This window comes from Peromyscus maniculatus, chromosome 8 (genome assembly GCF_049852395.1).
Source record: "Peromyscus maniculatus bairdii isolate BWxNUB_F1_BW_parent chromosome 8, HU_Pman_BW_mat_3.1, whole genome shotgun sequence".
In the NCBI taxonomy this organism is placed as follows: Eukaryota; Metazoa; Chordata; class Mammalia; order Rodentia; family Cricetidae; genus Peromyscus; species Peromyscus maniculatus.
In genome coordinates this window covers 60,343,405-60,365,248 of record NC_134859.1, presented here as the reverse complement: position 1 = coordinate 60,365,248, position 21,844 = coordinate 60,343,405, and the positions used below count along the sequence as shown (strand labels likewise).

General features: G+C 48.1%; 1 protein-coding gene across 2 annotated transcripts in view; it reads right to left on the bottom strand.

Annotated features, from left to right (window-relative positions):
- Positions 1-348: 348 nt before the first annotated feature.
- The window catches only part of Ccdc92b (coiled-coil domain containing 92B), a 33,348-nt gene continuing 11,852 nt past the window's right edge, over positions 349-21,844 (bottom strand). For both annotated transcript variants that reach the window (XM_042282383.2, XM_076542881.1), the window contains 3 exons: positions 12,005-12,157; positions 6,937-6,984; positions 349-3,976 (listed from right to left, as the gene is read on the bottom strand). In XM_042282383.2, the coding sequence (XP_042138317.2) occupies positions 3,363-3,976; positions 6,937-6,984; positions 12,005-12,157 (815 nt within the window). In that variant the 3' untranslated portion in view covers positions 349-3,362. The remainder of the gene's footprint in view (positions 3,977-6,936; positions 6,985-12,004; positions 12,158-21,844) is intronic.

Below are 21,844 nucleotides of genomic sequence, written 5' to 3'. Positions count from 1 at the left end.
CTGCTCAGAAATCTCTCATCCAAGATCTCATTCATTCCATGTTAATTCAGGTTGGGGGTGCATGGAGAGGCTGGCAGGCCTTGGCAAAGGGACAAGTCACCTCAGCAAGCACCTTACGCCCTGAAGAGCATTTTTTGTTTTGTTTTGGTTTGTTTTTGGTTTTTCGAGACAGGGTTTCTCTGTGTAGCTTTGGAGCCTGTCCTGGGAATCACTCTGTAGACATGGCTGGCCTCCAACTCACAGAGATCTGCCTGCCCCTGCCTCCCGAGTGCTGGGATTAAAGGTGTGCACTGCTACCACCCAGCTAAAGAGCATATTTGTGTGTGTCTGTGACGCTATCAGGCATCTGGTTCACTCTACCCACTTATTTCCAAGCTGTTGTCTCCCTCACATCTGCAGCTCCCTACTCTACCTTTGCTGGAACAGAGGTAGGTAAGCAACAGCATTTTCAGCACGAGAACAGACTTACAGGTTTTTCCAAACATTTTATTAAGAATAAGGCATATGATAGTCACCCCTAAAGCACAGGGCTCTATTTCTGTAGGTGAGTGAATACACTCTGAAAAGCATTGGATTAAAAAGCGCAGCCAACAGAGAATTTGGAGCAGGATCTGTCTGCCCTGCATGTCTCCCATTTGAGGCTGGCACATCACTGTGAAAGGGTGCTTAGGAGACCCCTGGCCCCCTAAATGAGAAGATGCTCCAGACCATCTTTCCATCTTCATCCAGGACAACCCTATCGTGCTGCTCGTATAGGAATGAGCTGCCTCATCTTGGCTGGTTCCCCCAAAATGAACAGGTTGCCTTGGCAAAGACACAGGGACAAGGGGTATAGAGGCTCACACTGCATTGCTCACTCATTCCTGGACGGCTTCTAGATCGCTGGACTCCCATGGAGCTCTTCCTTCTGGGTCTGTGTGTACTTACATTGTGCAGGAGCCCTCTCCCCTATGAGTGTCCGTCCACATGAACCATCTCGGTCTCCCAATGGGGACGCGTACAGCAAAGCAGAGAGATGGACTGGTCTTCCCCTTCGTGGCTACTGGGTCAACCCTGGGTCGTGGCTGGTACTTTTCCTTTGACCAGGTGGATTCCTAGAGTCAGGTCCAGGAAGGGAAGGGGTGGAAGCTAAGGGGAGGGCCTGTCCCAGACCAGAAGGCTGAGGGAGTCCTTGCCTATAAACCGCTGAAGGGAGCCTTCCATTATTTCCAGAAGAGGAAGGGGGAAGGGCTATTCTGTTAACACTGCAATCCTGTATCTGCCTAGGCCTCCTTATCACTCCCTCGCTGCTGCTGGAAGAGTTGCATTATTACCTTCCCCCACCCCAAGGTCATGACAGGGAGTCAGAGGCCCTCAGACCCTTTCATCTGGGAGATCTTCAAGCACCCCATGAACAAGTATCATTATCTCTGGCTGTTGGAAGAGGAGCAGGATTTGGAAGGCGTTAGTTGACAGGGTCACTTGAGGAAAGACAGGCAGGTTACTGTCGGATCCCTGGGGATGGGGTGTGATGGAACCAGCTGAACCTCCTGGGTGCCCAGAAGGGAAAAGGAAGAATGCTATTGCTATAGTTTCAAGGGAAGCTAGTCGGGGTAGCTATGGCTTTTAGTGGATGGATGGATGAGAAAGGGCTCTTCTAGAAAAATCAGCAAAGTCACCCTGTTCACCCCAAAAGTATGGTTGGAGGAGATGTAGGTCTGTGTAGGCACCCAGAGAAAGCGGCCTTTCCCCTCCCACCGCCCTCTGGGCACCTCCAAGGGAACAGAGTGAGTCCCTCACACAGGCAGGTTCCAGGTGGGGAGGGTGGCAGGAGAGGGCAGAGTCACACAAAACCGGGAGGGGACAAGCGGTACAGGTATTGCCACTGGAGTGAAGGCAGCAGTTGGGGCCCTAGTAGGGACCCCAGGATTCTACTTCCGCCATCCAACCCCCAGGAGCTAGGCAGCCCGGCTCAGTGGCCTCAGCTGTCCTTCAGGGAGGGGAGAGCGGGGAGGGGTCTGTGTGCAGGATCAGGATGGCGTGTGCTCACTGCCTTCTGCTTCAGGACAAACTCCTGCTTCCTCTTACGGAGTGGAGGGCATGAGCCAAGAGTTCTTTGTCTTCCTGGTGGCCATGACCGGAGAAGTCTGTCAGCTACCGAGACTGACTGTGCTCACCACCTCAAGACCTTGGGAGGCAGACACAAGGTGGTGCCTTAGCCAGGGCCTGCTAGGGGCCCAGGGTCTGAGTGAAGAGAGGCATTCCTGCTCAGCAGCCCCAGGGAAGATCTCACAGGCACTTAGGACCCCATGCAGGTCAGACCGAGAGAGATGAGTGGGGCTCTGGGGCGGGGCCTAGGATGAGCTGAACCGACAGGGAGAAAGTGCCAACATTCTGCTCTCCACTTGCCACTCCCAGCTAAGAGGGAGAGAGAGCCTAGGACCACCCCACCACCAGCAGGTTCTGCAGGTTTAGGGGCCTTTCCAGGGGCAGGCACCACCGAGGACTAGTCTCCACTTTCTTCCCCAGCAAAATCGAATTTCTATGACTAGCGGCCACTTCCAAAAAGCCAGGCCCTCCTTCCTGCCTCTGGATGCAGCCAGCTGCTTGGGAAGCTGGGCAAGATTAGCACCTATAACAGGACTGGGAGGTCTCTGAGGCGGCCGGCCGCAGGAACGGGAAGGGGGAATGACCCTTCCGTCCTCGCCAAAATTTGAGCCCCAGGTTGCCTATCTCCTGCACCCCTGCATGGGAAAAACCAATCAGTTCCTCTTCCATGACCCGCTCCAAGGATCTATGCTTACTGTTTTCTGCAAGTCAATTGCCACCGGGAACCCGGCGGCTCTGAGAGGACTTCTAAAATAGATTATAAAGTGTTCCGTGCTCACCTTCAAGGACTTATCAGTGGGGTGGGCGGGGCGGGGAGTAGCTACTTCCGAGTACAAGAGTTAGCTCCTAAAACTCGCCTCTCCCAAGCAAAAGGCTGGGCAGGGCTGGGAGTGGAGGAGAGAAAGCAGGAAAGGGGAGCTTGCAGGCCTAGCAGTGCCAAGTGCCACCGTGTTCCTTCCTGTAGGCAGACCCAGCCTTCTCCCGCCCTTCAAGGGATTGTCAGCTCTCCCGGGACAGACAAGACCCCGCCTCTCTCCCTCCCAGGGCCTGGGTGGTACCCAGATTAGGGTTATTACTGCCAGTCCACCACAAAAGAGGTGCGATCCTTTGGCGCTCCCTCTCCGAAGGGGGCAGCTCATCTCGGGGGAAACACACAGGCGGGGGCAGCTCTAGTGGGTGGCGGAGCTGGGGCGGATCTGCGGGCTGGACTCCGCCCCATCCCTGATCCCGCCCTGCAGGGCCTGCCTTCCCGGTCTCCACTGTTTGCCCGGCGCCTACTCAGGATCCCCTAGGGCGCTGGGCGTGGCGTCAGGGCTCTCCAAGGGCCCCGGGTGCGGGCCGCATTGGTCAGGGAGCTCCTGGTGTGATACGGGGTGCGGGGCGTCTTGGTCTCGCAGCTCCTGGCGTAGCAAAGGGCGCGGGCCGCGGGCACTGGGCCGGGGCGGCCTCCGCGGGTATAGGAAGAGCGCGGGGTCCGGCATGGGATCGGCGTCGTCCCAGGTCGCCCAGTCCCGGCCCGACCCCTTGGCGGCCGCCTCGGGAGGTCGGCGGGCCCGTTGTGCGCGTCGGCGGGGCCGGGGCTCGGCGGCAGCGGCGCCGGAGCGCGGGGCCTGCAGTCTCTGGCGCGCGGCGTGCAGCTGGCAGGAGAGGTAGGCGGCCGCCTCGGTGTGCTTCTGCAGCTCGGTGCCCAGCACGGTGGCGCGGTGGCTGCGGCGCCGCAGCTCCTCCAGAAAGCGGCGCTCCTCCGAGCGCAGGCTGCAGCGCAGCGCAGACACCAGCGCCTCCCGCTGCGCCACCTCCCGCCGCAGCTCCGCGTTGGCCGCCGCTCGCGCCTCCAGCTGCGACTCTAGCGCGCGGCACTTCTTCTCCAGCTCCCGGGACGCCTCTTCTGTAAAGAAGGGACAATAAGGGAGCGATGATGCCCCCAAGGGCGTGAAACATAACTCAGCTGGCTCAGCGGCCACCCTCCCCCGCCCCCAACACCCCGGCTCTTCCGCTTCAAATTCCAGCCACAGGGACCGTAGCCCTGAACTACCCTGAACTACCCTCGGCGTCTAATTCTTCGGCTTAAACTCAAAACTCTTCCTAATTGATCGTTCGTTTGTAAGCAATCTGTTGGGCCTTGAGTCTCCGGGCCGTGTTCTCATAAAACATACAGCACAGTATAGTAAATAACCAAAAACAAATGTCAGTGTGACATGTGCCTGAAAGACAAATTAATGCTCTGATTCTAAGGGGGATGTGATGCCATCGGGGGAAGAGAGGCTCCAGGCTCGAGAGGGTGAAGCAGGAGAAGCTTCAGAGCTAGGGAGAGCAGCTCCTCCCACGGAGAAGGGTACTCCTGGACCGGGAACAGCTTGTGCGCTTGCCAAAGCCCCGTGACAGGAAGCCATGTTAAGAGCAGGGGCTGAGAAGCTGTGGGCGTGTGCAGGAGGTGGTGTTGGGTGTTCTTTCCTTCATGGAGCACACATCCCATTTGTGAGTTCTTTTTGCTGACTGGTCTAGTTTTTGCCATGGCCTTTACAGCAGGAGTTAACCATAGATACACATCAGAACAATGCAAAGAGCTTTAACATACGCTGTAAAAGGGGATGGGTTCCTTACAGAGCAGTGGCCTGAGCTCTGGTGATCCCCAAAAGGCCTTTCGGAGGAAAGCTAGTAGTGGTGAAAGTGTCTGTAGGCATGAAACTCCTTGTCTAGTGTCAGGGATGAGTGAGTGTCTCCAAGCACAGACGGACATAGTTGGCTCAAGCCCAAGAGTTCCCTTGTGTCCTAGCTGATCTTCCGCTGCACGAAGGGATCTACTGGACTTTAACAGTTTAGCTTAAAAGTTTCCAGACTTCTTTGCTCTTGTGAGTTTTTGATGCATATGAATTGTAACACATCAGTAAGGCAGGGAGTCAATTATTTTGTTTTTTCTTTCCTTTCTTCACCTCTGATCGCACTCTAACAATGGTCTGACCATGTAGCACTGGCTGGCCTGGAGCTCACAGAAATCCTCCTGCCTCTGCCTGCCAAGGACTAGGTGTGCTAGGACTAAAGGTGTGCACCACCATGTCCAGGTTTCTGTCAATTCTTTTTTTTTTTTTTTTTCTGTCCCAAGACAGGGTTTCTCTGTGTAGCCCTGGCTGTCCTGGAACTCGCTCTGTAGACCGGCTGGCCTCAAACTTACAAAGATCCATCTGCCTCTGCCTCCCACATGCTAGGATTAAAAGTCATGCCACCACTGCTTATTTTTTGTTTGTTTGTTTTGTTTTACTTCTGTTAACTTTTTAAAAATTAATTAATTAATTTTTATCTTATGTGCATTGGTCTTTTGCCTGCATGTATGGCTGTATGAGGGTGTTGAGTCCCCTAGAACTGAAGTTACAGACAGTTGTAAACCACCATGTGGGTGCTGTGAATTGAACCCAGGTCCTCTGGAAGTGCAGCCAGTGCTCTTAACCTCTGAGCCTTCTCTCTAGTCCCTTTTGTCAATTCTTAAGAATTCTTCTGGCAGCTGGGCAGTGGTGGTGCACGCCTGTAATCCCAGCACTCAGGAGGCAGAGGCAGGTGGATCTCTGTGAGTTCGAGGCCAGCCTGGTCTACAGAGCTAGTCCAGGACAGGCTCCAAAGCTACAGAGAAACCCTGTCTCGAAACCACCCCACCCCCCACCCCCCGCCCCACCCCCAAAAAAATCAAAGAATTCTTCTGGCACCGGCCTGGTGGTTTATGATTGTAATATCAGCACTTGGGATGTTAAGGCTGGAGGATAACCACAAACTCGAAGCTAACCTGTCTACATAGTGAGTTCTAGGTCATTTGGGACTACAGAATGAGGCAGTATCTCAACACAGAACAGTCTCCAGGGGTCACTGTGTAGTTTAGACTGGCCTTGAATCTGATATATCATGGCAAAGAAACTGCCTGAAGACCAAGGTACTCCTGCCTCTCGATGGAACCACCAGAATTCTCCTCTGACCCTGCTAGACACAGGGAGGTAACCGGACCAGCCAGCTCCAGGCCACCCAGCCTTCCTCTCGTTCCTATACCAAGTCTTCCTTGTTTTTGGGTTTCTCTGTGTAGCAGAGATCCACCTGCCTGTGCCTCCCAAGTGCTGGGATTAAAGGTGTGCACCACCACCGCCCTGCCCTACATTAGGTCTTGACATAGTCTTGTCACTCAGTCCTGGGGGGCTTCTGGTATGGCACCCCTTATTTTTTTGTTTATTTGGGATAGGATCTCCTATGTAGCCCCAGAAGTATTGGAACTTGTTATGTAGACCAGGCTGGCCTAGAACTTACAGATCTGCCTGCCTCTGCTTCCCGAGTGCTGGGGTTAAAGATGTGTGCCACCATGCTCTGCCCAAATGAGACTTAAAAAAACAACTTTACTTTTAAATTTTCATTGTGGCATTCATTTCATGTGTGTGTGCATGTGTGCAGTGTGTGCATGTATTTGTATATAGCACTGCATGGGGGGGGGCAGGGGTCTGTGTTGGGCATCTTCCTTTTATGCTCTTGGAGGTAGAGGCAGAGGCTGAGGAGTTCAAGGCCAACCTTGACTACATAGTGAGTCCGAGGCCAGCTTCTGCTACATGAGAGCGTATCTCGAAAAAGCAAAATCTGGTCCAACAAGATGGCTCAGCAGGTGAAGGAGCTTGCTGTCAGACCTGATGACCTGAGTTTGATCCCTGGAACCCAAGTGGTAGAAGTGGAGAGCTGACTGACTCCCAGCAGTTCCCACACTTCCATGTGTGTGCGCCCCATCCCCATAATAATATACAAAACATTTAAAAAACAAGTGGTGAAACTCCATCTTCTGGGCTCCCTGCACCTCCCACCAGAGCTCGGAGCTGTTTCTCTTACCTTGCTGGTGAGACTGGACCTCTCTCATCTCCAGGTCATGGGTCAGTTCTGGGGAAGAGAGAATAGAGTGGTTTGGGTGTGCACAAGCAGGTGTGTGTGTCAGGAAATCACAACTCAGTTACTGGAAGGAGAGGTCCACAGGCACCGTCTACACCACCCCCTACAGCTACTTTACATCCCAGCCAGGGCAAGAGTCATTCATGCTGAAGGTATAGCCTGGGCCTGGGGATTCCAAGCTCAGAGCCTTTCGAGCAAAAGCTTTGTACCTAGGCTTGGGGACAGAGACTTTCCGTGTGGGCAGAAGAGCCTAGCTTGTTTAGGGGATGAGGGGGTATTTGTCTTCTCCTAAGGGGCGACTCTTGTTACACAGGGTCTTGACCCACACAAGCTTAGTTGATTGATGAATGCTGCAGTGCCCAGAGACGCTTAGGGAGTAACAGAAATGGGCAGACGTTATTTGCCAAGCTGAACACATGTGACACTAATTTCATAGCCAGTATCGTACCTGTATTACTGTCTGGAGATCCCTGCTGTTTCCTAAACCCCATTTGACCACTGGGCAAGGAGAAGGGCTTAAGGAGGACGGCGCCACCTAGTGGTGGAAGATGCACCAGGCTTTGGTTTGGCGTTGAAAGGGGAGGGACTCCTCAGGGGCACCCAAGCTAGGAAATGCCATCACCAAGGTCACTGGTATAGGAACAAGTTCTTCCTGAGTGCTGGTGGCCCAGCCACACCTCATCTCTGCTTACTTCTCTTTTTTTCTTGCTTTTCGAGACAGGGTTTCTCTATGTTAACAGTCCTGGCTGTCCTGGAATTCACTCTGTAGACCAGGCTGGCCTCGAACTCAGAGATCCACCTGCCTCAGCCTCCCGAGTGCCCCATGGGATTAAAGGCGTGCACCTGGCTCTGTTTATTTTTCTCATACTCATTTTTTTTTTTTTTTTGGTTTGGTGCCCCCAATGCTCCATCTCTCAGGGCAACTGTTGATGACTATTTTCAGCCCTACCTCCTGTCCCTCAACTCCCAGAGCTCAGAACAGGGAGGGATCAGGGGTGTACAACTCAGTGATACAGAAACAGTATTCCTGGCTCTGGGTTCTAATTCTGACAGGACTGGAGGTAGTTTGCTGGGAAAAGGGCAGGAGCCATAGGGTTCTTGGGAGCACCTGCCTATACCTTCAGGGGTAAAGTTTAGAGCCCACAGACAGTGGCACATCTCTGGGACTACTGCCCAGCAGTACCTGCACAGGCCGGCCTGTGACCTTTGTATGCTCGTCTTCTCCCCTCAAAATGCTCTGAGGGCCCAGGGGCTTTGCTAGAAGTACCTTTTCTCTGGGGAAGCCACTTGTTGCCAGGACACAGAGAGAGCTCTGAGGACCTTAGCTATGACCGGAGCCTGAACCTCTTCCCTGGGGCCACTAAGAGCCCTCTGATGCCTCCATCCCTAGGTCTCTTTGGGACCAAACTTCTCCCCTCCTCCAAGGCCTATGAAATGGCCTAAGGGACCTTGGCTCTGCCACTAACTTCTCAAGGGCTGATTTCTTTCAACCATTAACCACAGGACTGGGAGATGAGACAGAATCCCATCTGCCGCCCCCCCCCCAAGTCAGTCTCTCTCTCTCTCTCTCTCTCTCTCTCTCTCTCTCTCTCTCTCTCTCTCTCTCTCTCTCAGAGCTCACTATATAGCCCTGGCTGTTCTGGAACTCACTATGTAGTCCGGTCTAGCCTTGAATGCACTGAGATCCCTCTGCCTTTGCCTTCCGAGTGCTGAGATTAAAAGCTGGGTGGTGGTGGCAGTGGCTTCGATGGCGGCGCACGCCTTTAATCCCAGCACTCGGGAGGCAGAGGCAGGTGGATCTCTGTGAGTTTGAAGCCAGCCTGGTCTACAGAGGGAGATCCAGGACAGGCACCAAAACCACACAAAGAAACCCTGTCTCGAAAAACCAAAAAAAAAAGTGTGTGCCACCATGCCAGGCTTCCCCATCTTTCTCTATCCATCTTCTGATGAGAATTCTTGTAGGTTATGTAAGCATTCTATGAAATCAGTACATGGTAGGACCCTGGACCAGTAAGGATACTTCTCTGACCCCTAGTTTTTTCATTTGGAAAATGGGAACTAAACAGCACCTCTCTTGCAAGGGGCTGGTGCCAGGATGCAATGGGAAAAAACAGGATTTAGCTTATGGCTTGGCCAGCACTTAAGGCTCAGGGGCACTTGTCATTATCCAGAATATTCCATCAGCCCAGAACTTACTTCTACTTCCAAGCCCCATGTTCTCCATCTCCACCTGGCTTTCCAGGCAACCTGCCCTTCTGGGTCCCCTTCAGACTCCTTCCCCTATTCCCTCTGCTTTCTCTGCACCCTCACTGGAAGGAGGGCTTGATCCAGTCATCTCCTCCCAGAGTAGCAGTTCCAGACAAGTCCAGAGTTATTTTTATCTCCTTAATCAATAACCAGGAGGCTCCAAGCCCAGGCTCACCTGAGAGCCAGAGGGGGCTAGAGGGCCATCTAATCCTGCCTGTCATGTTGTCATGGGAACTATCCTGTGTCCAGAGCGGAAGGACCTAGGTCCCCAGAATTAGGGAAAAACAAGAAGAAATGAGAGGATCTGCGGTAAGATTTTTGAGTCTCCTGTTTGCCTCTGATACTGTCCTTGTGATGAAAACGTGGCCTCTGGGGCCATCCTGTCACTGGGGAGATAGATGGCCAGGAGCCTAGCTTGGATCTGTGTATGCCAAGAGGCCGAGTCAAGACTGCTCACATTCTGTTAATGTGAGGGAGGAGCTGAGTGGTTCATTTGATCCTTCTGGCCTCAGTTTCCCCCTCTGGGCAACAGAGAGGTGGAAAACGTTCAGAAAACTGCACAGCTGCTGGCTTTAATCCTGGCTGTGACACTAACGTACATTTTTGATTTTCTCTCTTTCTGGGTCTTGGTTTATTATTTTCACAATAAAGAAATTGGAGCCTGGTGGTGGTAGGCACACCTTTAATCTCAGCACTAGTGAGGCGGAAGCAGGAGGAACTCTGTGGATTTGAAACCAGCCTGATCTACATATTGAGCTCTAAGACAGCCAGGGCTACACAGAGAGGAGGAGAAGGAGGAGGAGGAAATAATAAATAGATAAACAGGAAATTGGGATCTCCTAACTGAGATATCCTTTGAGCTATCGGCACAATAGCCTGCATCGGAAGAGCTGAGTGTGGTGGCTTATACTTAGAATCCCAGCATTTTTGAGGTAGAAAGATTAGAAGTTCAAGATCATCCTAGGCTACTTAAAGAGTTCAAGGACAGCCTGGGCTATATGAAACCTTGTATCAACAAACACACATAAAGCCTATACTTGGGAGATACATGAGTACTTGGGTGCCAGGGAACAATCTTTTTGTACACTACGAATATGTACTACTCTCCTTGGCTAATAAGAAGCTGATTGCCTAATAGCCTGGCAGGAAGAGATTGATCTCTTGAGAGCCAGACTAGGAGAATTCTGGGAAGAGGAAGAGAGGAGTCACCAGGAGCCTCGGAGGGATAGGACATGCTGGAGGACAGGTGAAGCCACAAGCCATGTGGCAGAATGTAAACTAATAGAAATGGGTTAATTTAAGTTGTAAGAACTAGCTAGTAATAAGCCTGAGCTATTGGCCGAGCATTTATAAGTAATATAAGCCTCAGTGTGGTCATTTGGAAGCGGCTTCTGGGATGGGAAAACTCCGCCTACACTTGAGTCACACATTCTCGCCTGAGAGGCCTGGAAAATTGAGGCTGTGGATCCAAGAGCAGAAGCCAGGCCTGGAATTTCCATTCATTCTTTGCCTGCCTCTTCTCTGCTCACAAATATAATCAACTGTCAGGCTTTTTCCTTCAAGCTTTTTCCTACTAACTCTTCACCTCTCCCTAGAACCTTTCCATTAGCCCCACCACACATATCCAGCCTCCCTCTGCCACAATTCACTGTCTCTGCTGTAAGGTCAGCATCCAGTTGCTCCAAACCATTCACTGGTTCTCATTTTCTATTGTCCAAGAAGACAAGCCAAACTCACAGCTCTCCCTGTATTTGTCAGGGTCTCCAGGATCTGCCTCTAGCTGGACTTCTCAGTCTCCTCTTCTTTCTTCCTAATTTATTTATTTAGAGACAGACAGGATTTCTCTGTGTAGCACTGGCTGTCCTGGAACTTGCTCTGTAGATCAGGCTGGCCTCGAACTCAGAGATCCACCTGCCTCTGTCTCCTGAGTGCTGAGACTAAAGGTGTGCGCCACCTCAGTCTGGCTACTCACGGTCTCTTCTAAGCACAGCTTTATCCTACTTCCTGGCCTTTGCCATGCTGACCCCTTTGTCTGGTGGTTTCTTTTCTTCCTTCCCTATCATCCGTCAGTATGTCTGCATACTACTCAGCCTCCGGGGAGATGATATGCTCCTTCTTAGGATGGAGGCACTAGGGCTCCATCATCTTGCTCAGACTGGATTATCATCCTGAACTCCTCTTTACCATTTTACTTTCTGATGTGTGTTCATTTTTCTGTGTGTGATGCTGGATGCTGGGTCCGTAACTCCGGGCCTTGGGTCTATGCTGGGCGAGTGCTCCAACACCGAGCAACACTCCAAGCCCTCTGCTCTGTCTCACCATTATTCACTGGTACTTGCGTTTTCCTGAAGGATGACAGGTGCCCAATGAACAGTGACGGAAAAGGACAGGAATCCCCCAGAACTGGTTCTTGGAAGCCCGACCCACCACCTCAGTAGGGTCCTCAGCCTTAAACATTTAGGTGTGGGGAAGCAGGGGAGGGTGAGGGACGGGGTCTCGGGTAGCCCACACTGGCCTAGAACTTACCATACAGCTGAGACCTAACTCTTACTTCCCCCATGCCAGGATTACAGTCATGTACTGTCACATCCAGCTCATCCCCAGAACTCACTCCACCTTATCCTTCTCATCCAGAAAGAGACCTGGCAGAACCGGTGTTAGGCTCACAGGAACTCAAGGAGGGCACCCCACCAGAGAAACTGATGGTGGTGACTGGCCCCTACTCACTGCAGCACCCCCGCCCCCAGGTGAGTGCTAGCCTCACCTGAGCAGCGTTTCTGCAGCCTCAGGATCTCCAGGTGCAGGTCTCGAAGCAGGGCCATCTGCTCCTTTTTCAGGAAGCTGATGTGGCGTTGCACGCTCTGAATCTGATGCTCCAGGGACACGGTATCCATGGCAACCCAGGCCTGGGCCCCACCTGGGTGGAAGACAAGGTGATACCCACATCATCAGAGGCCATTTGTCTTGTCCCACCTCAGATCCCTTGTGATATCCTTCATGCTGGGTCCTCTTGTCTCCAGGGAGAGGATTCCTCCACCCTCAGTGCCCTCTACTACCTTTCTCCAAGGCTGAGTGAGCATGTCCTCAGGGAGACTGTTATTCCCATTTAACAGTCCAAGAAACCGAGGCCCAGGGGTGCCTTGGCTTCGCTTTCCTGCCTCTTCTGCTCCCCAGACAGGCAAACAAGTGGGGAAGAAGTTGGCAAAGACAGGCAGATGACTTGGGGTCTAGCCTTCATTAGATGTGTTACTCGTGACCAGTTCGCTCCCCCTCTGAGGTCTCAGCTTTCTATATGTAAAATAAGGGAGCTCACAACTATGTTCACAGCAGCATTATTCATAATAGCCAGAACTTGGGAACAACCTAGATGCCCCTCAACTGGAGAATGGATAAAGAAAATGTACATTTACATAATGGAGTACTACTCAGCTGTAAAAAACAAAGACACTAGGAACTTTGCAGGCAAATGGATGGAACTAGAAAAAAATCATCCTGAGTGAGGTAACCCAGACCCAGAAAGACAAACATGGTATGTACTCACTCCTAAGTGGATATTAGCTGTAAAGTAAGGATAATCAGGCTACAATCCACAGCCGCAGAGAGCCTAGGTAACAAGGAGGGCCCAAAGAACGGACACATAGATTTTCCTGGGAAGGGGAAATAGAAGAGATCTCCTGGGTGGGCTGGGGGTGGGTGGCCATGGGAACTTGTGGGGTCAGGTTGGGTGGGTTGGGAAAGAGACAGGGCGGGAGAGTAATGAAAGAGATGTCTTGATAGGGGGCCATGTCAGGGTTAGGGAGAAACCTGGTGCCAGGGAAACTCCCAGGAGTCTACAAGGATGACCCCAGCTAAGACTCTTAACAATAGTGGAGAGGGTGCCTGGACTGACCATCTCCCATAATCAGACTGGTGACTACCTAATTGTCATCAGAGAGCTTTCATCCAGTAACTAAAGTAAACAAAGGCAGAGATCCACAGCCAAGCACTGGGCTGAGCTCCCGGAATCCTGTTGCAGACAGGGAGCAAGGACTGTCGAGCAGGGGGTGGTGGTGGGGGAGTCAAGGGAACCCACAGAAACACCTGACCTGGGCTCACAGGAGCTCACAGACCCTGGACTGACAGCTACGGAGCCTGAATGGGACTGGCCTAGTGTCTACATATGTGTGACAGTTGTGTAGTTTGGTCTATTTGTGGGACTCCTAGCAGTGGGATCCGGGCCTGTTCCTAACACTTGAGCTGGCTTTTGGGAACCCATTCCCCATGCTGGGTTGCCTCGCCCAGCCTCAATACAAAGGGAGGAGCTTAGTCCTACCTCAACTTGATTTGCCACGCTTTGTTGACACCCATGAGAGGCCTGCCCCTTCCTGAACAGAAACAGAAGAGGAGTGGATGATGGCAGGGTAGGGGTAAGAAGGGAGCATGGGGGGGGCCTGGGGGGGTGGGGGGAGGAACAGGAAGGAAAGGAAGAAGGGGAAACTGTGGTCAGGATGTAAAATAAAATGAAAAAAATTTAATTAATAATTTTTAAAAAAGAGGGAGCTGGGGTGATGAACCCTGAAATCTGTTCCAGTTATGACTCCCACATACGTCTCAGGCTCCTTCAAATCACAGGGGAGAGAGGGTCCTGATAGGTAGTGCAGGCTAGCCTCGAACTCTCCACATTCCCGTCTCTGACTTTGGAGTGCTTCAGTGATGGGTGTGCATGGTTGTGCCTGGCTCATAGGAGGGAGGGAGAAGCTGAAGAGCCACTCAGTCTCGTGTCTCTGTGGGCTGAAAGCAGGAGGGGGGGGGGTCACTCTAGAGACCGCATGGAATGGGAGCCAGGATCAGAAGACCCACACCGGGGGATCCCATGGAAACATGGGGACAGAGAAGCAGGCACCTGTGTCCTACTCATGGCCAGGCTCGTAGCCCTCTCTCTCCGCCTTGCTCTCTCTTCCAGTGACTCCTCCATGGCGGCCAGATTGTTGGAAAAGCAAACAAAATCCGAGGCAAGCGCTCTGGGGCCCAGGACCTGGAACCCATGTCTTCTCTGCCAGCCACCTCCTAAGCTACTTGTTTATTTTGGGTAAGAGAACTTACTTTATGCTGCCCAGGCTAGCTATGAACTCTTAGGTTCAAATGGTCCTCCTGCCTCAGCCTTCTGAGTAGCGGAGACTACAGGCATGGGCCCTCCCCAAAGTTTTGTGGGGTTTGTTTTTTGTTTTTTTTATGTGCTGAGCTGGGGATTTCACCAGCACCATGCACATGCTAGGCAAGCACTATACTATGAAATTACATCACAACTCCCTCTTCCTAAACTTTTTATTCCCAAGCCAGGGTCTCACTATGTAGCTCTGGCTGTCCTGGGACTCACTATGTAGACCAGGCTGGCCTCAAACTCAGAGATGCTCCTTGCCTCTGCCTCTTGAGTGCTGGAATTAAAGCATGAGTCACCATTCTGGGCTCTCCTTAAACTTCTAAAAGACCTGACTCCACCTACTCTGGGGATTGTCTAGGATAATGAGAGAGGAAGGGTCATGAGGTGAGATGGACAGCTCTTCATCTGTAAGGCCACTCCAAGCAGGTCCACCTGAGAGCTTCACTTCCATAGGCTCCCGTCTGGGCCCTCTTCCCTATCACCCCGGCCCCACTCGCCCCACCCCGCAGCTTTTTTATGTCAGCATGGGATGGCCCTTCGGCCTAGGGAGAGCACTGGATGCTTACTGACCGTCTGTATGTTCAAGAAATGCCACTTGGGCCAGCCACTCCCCAGGCAGCAGTGTAGACCCCTCCGAACTTACTGACCCTGAAGTGATCAGACATCTCCCGTGCTCAGAGACGGGGCCACACCTACTTCTCCAGCCAACCCTCTGCCTGCTTGTTTTTGACCCAGGGTTGCTTTTGGTTTTTCAGGCGGGGTCTTGTTGTCTTACACGGAGAGTCCTCACACTGTGAGCTCACCATGCGAGCGATCCTCCCACCTCAGCCCCCCAGGCAGCTGGGAGTACAGGTGTGAGCCTAGTTTCTTCAACTCACAGAAGGTACCCAGTGTCTACACTGGGGACAGCCCCGAGTTTGAATCCTAGCTCTTTCAGTTACCTTCTGTGTCGACCCTGAGCACAAAACTTAACCTCTGGGAGACATTATTTTCCTGATGTCATAGGGAGATTAAAAAGGACTGGAGAGAGGCTGGAGAGATGGCTCAGCAGTTAAGAGCACTGACTGCTGTGGTGATATTTTATTTGTACTGAAATGTGATTTTAATTTTATGTTAATAAATAAAGTTGCCCTGGGGTCAGAGCTATTAGAGCCATAGCAAGAGCATGGTGGTTAGAAGAGCTAGGTAGATTTCTGTGTGTTCAGGGATACAGCCAGTATTGGAGACATACACCTTTAAGACCTGGAGGGCGGTACTTACAGGCAGTGATGAGGCAGTCATGTGGTTGGGTTTACAACCAATGAGAAGGCAGAACAGAAAGACTATTTAAACACAGACAAACAGGAAGTAGCTCTCTGTCGGGGAAGCTAGGAGCACTGCAGGAGGCAAGATTTTATCTCTGAGCTCTGACCTCTCGGCTTTCTCTTTTACATTGGCTCTGTGTTTCTTATTTTAATAAGACGATTGGTTACATCTACATCTGGCGCCCAACGTGGGGCGAATCCATTAAAAACTGCTTGGGGCCAGCTCGCTAGCCCGAGCAGCCGGCTCCCTAGCCGGAGCAGCCAGCTCCCTAGCCCCGGCCCAAGGTCTGCTTGGCCTCAGGCCGGACTGTGAGCTGCTTGCTTAAAGCCAGTGCTACAAACAACTCAGGCCTGCCCTGCTAAACAGGGCCTCTGCCTGTAAAGCCAAGCCTTGACTCGGCTCAAGAGGGAACAAGTGGCTGGATTTAAGCTTTAGCCAGCTACGCTTTCACTTTCACTTTCGCTTTTGCTTTCTCTCTGTCTCTCTGTTTCTCTCTCTCTCTCTCTCTCTCTCTCTCTCTCTCTCTCTGGATTCACACCTAGGACACTAGGTGGCTCTTTTGAAATTCGCTGGGATTTCTACTGTTCTACGCAGATTTGGTAAGTCATAAAGGAAACTATTTAAAAGACAATTTTTTTCCACATTAAAAAAAAAATGGGTTTCCTGTGTACATTGGAAGAATGGGTTTTGTTTGAAATTTTAGGCAGTCTGACAATGGAACAACTATATGAAAAGATTAGTATTATGGGAATTATGCAGTTTATCACCATGCTTATTCTCATTTTACTATTTAAAAAGATAGTCGATTTAAGTGCCAGGATAACAGCTTTAGAAAAACCTGTTAAACCTGTAAAAATTCAGACAGAAGAAATTAACAGTGAAGTTGGTTCAAGTTTGGATCATAAGGTTACAGAAAGAAAGCCTGTTTTCACACAGTCACCCTTAATTTATCCTGTAACCATACAGCAGATGCCTGATCAAATGGCTACACAAAATATTTGGGCTCCAATTGAACTGATGGATTTTAAAAGGTTTAAGGAGGCAATAGTATCTTATGGCATGCATTCCCCATATGTAAAGCAAATGTTAAACTCTTGGTCAACATATAATAGGATTATACCACAGGACTGGCGGGACCTTGCACAAGCTGTTCTGGAACCCAGCCAGAGAATTCAATTTCTAACGTGGTTTAAGGAGGAAGCTAGAAACGTAGAAAAACAATGGAGGGATAAAGGAATACAAGTTTGTCAGGATCAGCTTATTGGAGAAGGCCAATATGCTTCAATACAAACACAATGTTTATATGATGTTCAAACCCTAATTTTATGTCGAATGGCAGCCTTGAATGCATGGGACAGAGTTGAGGAACCAGGAAAAAAACCTGAGTCATTCACAAAGGTTATGCAAGGCCCAAAAGAATCTTTCACAGATTTTTTAGAAAGACTGGCTTCAGCAGTAAACAGAATGGTCTCAGGATCAGAAGCTAGTAAGGCAATAATTAAAGCTTTGGCATTTGAGAATGCGAATGCAGCATGCAAAAGAATAATCAGGCCGTTAAAGGCAAGATCTGCACCTTTGGAAGATTGGATTAGAGAAACAATTAATGTTGAGGTTGATGAGCATGATGATACGTGGGTAGGAGAAGTAATTTCAAAAGGTTTGAGGAGTGTTAGATGTTTTGGGTGTGGAAAGCAAGGACATTTTAAAAGGGACTGTAAACAGGTCATTCCTAGAAGCAATGTTTCTTCAAGGAACAATGGCAACAGAATGCCCCTTCCTTCTGGAGTATGCAGAAGGTGTGGTAAGGGAAAACACTGGACCAATGAATGTAGATCAACAAAGGACAGACAGGGTAATCCTTTGCCTCAGTTTTTGGGAAACTCCCGGAGGGGCCTCATGCAGGCCCCCATAGCAAAACCAGTTCAAACCTTTCCTGCAGCTGTAGAGGAAATCCCTGCTCTGAGCGATTAAATAACCAAATGACTATTGGAATAAATCATGCTGGTCAGGATGATGAAACAGAGAGAATAGAAAATTCAGGAGAAAACATAAAGAAAATTTTTTGGCAAACTTCTATTAATGAACAGAGACCAAAATTAACGATAAAAATAAATGGTGTTTTGTTGTCTGGTCTGGTAGACACAGGTGCGGACGTTACCATAATTGCACCAGAATTTTGGCATCCAGCTTGGCCTCTTCAGGAGGTAAACGTTCAACTGTTAGGAATTGGGACATTATCTGGAGTGAAACAGAGTGCAAGATGGCTGGAATGTATAGGTCCAGAAGGACAGAGAGGAAAATTAAAACCATATGTCGCTAACATAGCTATGAACCTGTGGGGTCGAGACTTGTTGCAACAATGGAATACTCAGATTAAAATCCCTCCAATCTCAGAAACAAATCATAAACTAGCACATGTTGCTGAGAGAAATATTAGAAGGCATTATTTTGAGTGGTCACCAGCCATCCATATTATACAGGAACAGGGCACAACAACTGATAATCTTCCAAAAATACCAACAGCTCTACCTTTAAAATGGTTAACAGACAAGCCTGTATGGGTTCAGCAATGGCCTTTAACAACAGAGAAACTCCAGGCTTTAGAAGAGCTGGTAGAAGAACAGTTAAATGCTCAGCATATTGAACAGTCAACCAGCCCTTGGAATTCTCCTGTATTTGTTATTAAAAAGAAATCTGGTGAATGGAGAATGGTAACAGACCTTAGAGCAATTAAAAAAATAATTCAGCCAATGGGCTCTCTACAATCTGGAATTCCTTTGCCTACTCTGTTACCAAAAGGATGGCCTCTCATAGTTATTGATTTAAAAGACTGTTTCTTTTCAATACCCTTACAAGAAAAAGACAGAGAAAGATTTGCTTTCACAGTGCCTACTTATAATAATTCTCAACCGGTTAAAAGATTTCAATGGAGGGTCCTCCCACAGGGAATGTTAAATAGCCCAACTCTGTGCCAATATTTTGTACAACAGCCATTGGAAGTGATACGTAAAAAATTTCCTAAATCTATAATTTATCATTATATGGATGATATTTTACTAGCTGACTCAAATGCAGATACTTTAGAAAGAATGTTTGAAGAAGTAAAGAAAATTTTGCCTTGCTGGGGATTACAAATTGCTCCCGAAAAGATACAAAGAGGAGATTCTATTAGTTATTTAGGATATAAAATAGAGCTACAAAAAATTAGACCCCAAAAGGTGCAAATTCGGAGAGATAGACTACAGACTCTTAATGACTTTCAAAGATTATTTGGAGATATTTCTCATCTATGAACTATTGTTGGGGGTAAAAAATGATGAACTGACTAATTTGTTCAAAACCTTAGAAGGTGACAAGGACTTAAATAGTCCAAGAGAATTATCACCTGAAGCTGAGAAAGAATTGGCCTTGGTAGAAAAGAAAGTACATGAAGGGTACGTGGATCGTATTGATCCAAAGCTGGATTGCATTTTGGTTATTTTACCTTCTAGGCATTCTCCTACTGGAATATTAATGCAGAGGGAAGATATTATATTGGAATGGATATTTTTACCAAATAAACCAAATAAAAAATTAAAAACTTATGGGGAAAAAATCTCTGACTTGATTTGGAAAGGAAAATTGAGACTTCGTCAATTAGCAGGAATAGACCCAGCAGAAATTGTCGTACCTTTAACTAAGGAGGACATTGAAAAATTATGGACAGAAAGTGAACCTTGGCAAAGAGCTTGCAGTAATTTTTTGGGAGAAATTAACAGCAAATATCCCAAAAGCAACAGAATTGATTTTATAAAGAGAGCTGATTGGATCTTGCCTCGAATTGTACGGCAAAAACCCATATCTGGAGTTCGTACATTTTATACAGATGCCAACAAACAAGGAAAGGCAGGTTACAAATCAGAAAATTTAAGTAAAGTGGTACAAAGTCCTTATAATTCAGTGCAAAAATCAGAATTGTATGCTATTCTGTTGGTATTAATGGATTTTTCAGAACCTCTCAACATAGTAACTGACTCTCAGTATGCTGAAAGAGTGGTATTACATATTGAGACTGCAGAATTTATCCCTGATGCTTCAGAATTAACTTCACTATTTATTCAATTACAAGATACAATCAGGAAAAGGAGTCATCCTTTATATATAACTCACATCCGATCTCATACTGGTCTGCCAGGCCCTTTAGCACAAGGCAATGATGAGATTGATAAATTATTGATGGGAAATGTGCTGGAGGCCTCAGAATTTCATAAAAAACATCATGTCAATAGTAAAGGTTTAAAAAAGAATTTTTCCATAACCTGGCAACAAGCCAAAGAAATAGTAAAGAAATGTCCTACTTGTTCCTTCTATAATCAAACGCCATTACCAGCAGGATGTAACCCAAAGGGTACTCAGAGGAATGAAATCTGGCAGATGGATGTGTTTCACTTTGCAGAATTTGGAAAATTGAAATATGTACACCACACCATTGATACTTATTCAGGATTTCAATGGGCAACTGCTTTGAGTTCTGAAAAAGCTGATTCTGTAATCACTCATTTGCTAGAAGTTATGGCCATCATGGGTATACCTGCACAAATCAAAACTGACAATGCTCCATCATATGTCTCTGTTAAAATGAAACAGTTTTTTGCTTATTACAATATAAAGCATATTACAGGTATACCACATAATCCTACAGGTCAAGCAGTTATAGAAAGATCAAACAGAACTCTAAAGGATATGCTAAATAAACAGAAAGGAGTAACAAAAACCCCCAGAAATAGACTGCATAATGCTCTATTAAATTTGAATTTTCTGAATGCCAATGAGAAAGGAACAACAGCTGCAGAGAGACATTGGGTAATAGAAAAAACTACAGAATTAAATCAGCCTATATACTTTAAGGATGTGCTGACCTCAGAATGGAAACCAGGGTATGTATTACGTTGGGGACGAGGTTTTGCTTTTGTTTCTACAGGAGAAGATAAGCTGTGGGTACCATCAAAATTGATAAAGGTTCGATTTGAACAAGAGAAACCTCTTAATTAGAGGAGATGATAGTTCATCAACCAGCATGAACATCCAATTTAAACTAACTTGTACCAGTAACACATGCCTTTTCATTTAATCAGATAATAACTTGCCAAAAAGGAACATCCCCAAATTAGTCTTGGGGAAAGGTTTTTGTTTTTGTCTTTTAGGAGAATGATGGTTAAGGAATCTGAAGAACACAAGACAAATGAGACAACTGAAGAAAAGGGACAAATCATCTATCCCAGGAAACAGAGTGAAACGGTGTATGGGTATATATTATCTAAAAAATTTTATGTCTTCTTAAATGTTTGTTTCTGCTTTTCTCTAAAGATTTAACACTATTGATCTTCTAATAGTCCCAGTTTAATTAAAATTTAAAGCTGACTTTGGAGTTGGAGAATGGCTCTCTCCTTCTTTAAACTCAAGCATGTTGTTAAAATGAAAATACAAACTCCCTGTATCATGCCAGAATAAAAGAGCCATTTTCTGCTATGGGACAGGACAAAAGCCAAATTAATTAAGGGACTATTCTATTACTAATCTCAACTCTTTGATTCTATTCTGATTCTTTAAACTTTTCTTAAAGTATAAATTTTATATCAAAATTTACAAGATTAATATATACATATACATTTTAAACTTTGTTAAGATATGAATGGTCATACAGAGTACTAACTAATTCTAGAAAAAAGGCTTCAATTAGCTGCATATATATGTCTTTGTGTTCGAGTCTCTTATCAGTTTTCTGCAGGAAATCATGGCCAGGCCTAACATCAACTGAAGTCTCCAGGAAGAAGATGGGGCCCCACAACAACAACAATTCCACGTGGACAATAATAATATCACTGAACTGACAAACATCATCTACAGATCAGCTTTGAACTACAAGGTGCTCAGAGCAATTTTGAGATGACTAGCTGAGATGATCCAGTCTCAAAGACTACTTGAATAAGGACTTGAGATAAACCCTGAACTTTGGCTTTATACACAGACTGGATAATAATGAAGGATATAGTTACCTTTCCTAGAATTTGACAATTAACCTAAATTTTTCTTTCAGGATAAAGATAACTTCGCCCATACCCAGCAGGAAGCAATTTTAAGAATATGACACCCACATTGCCAAAGAAGTGGTGTGGGGCA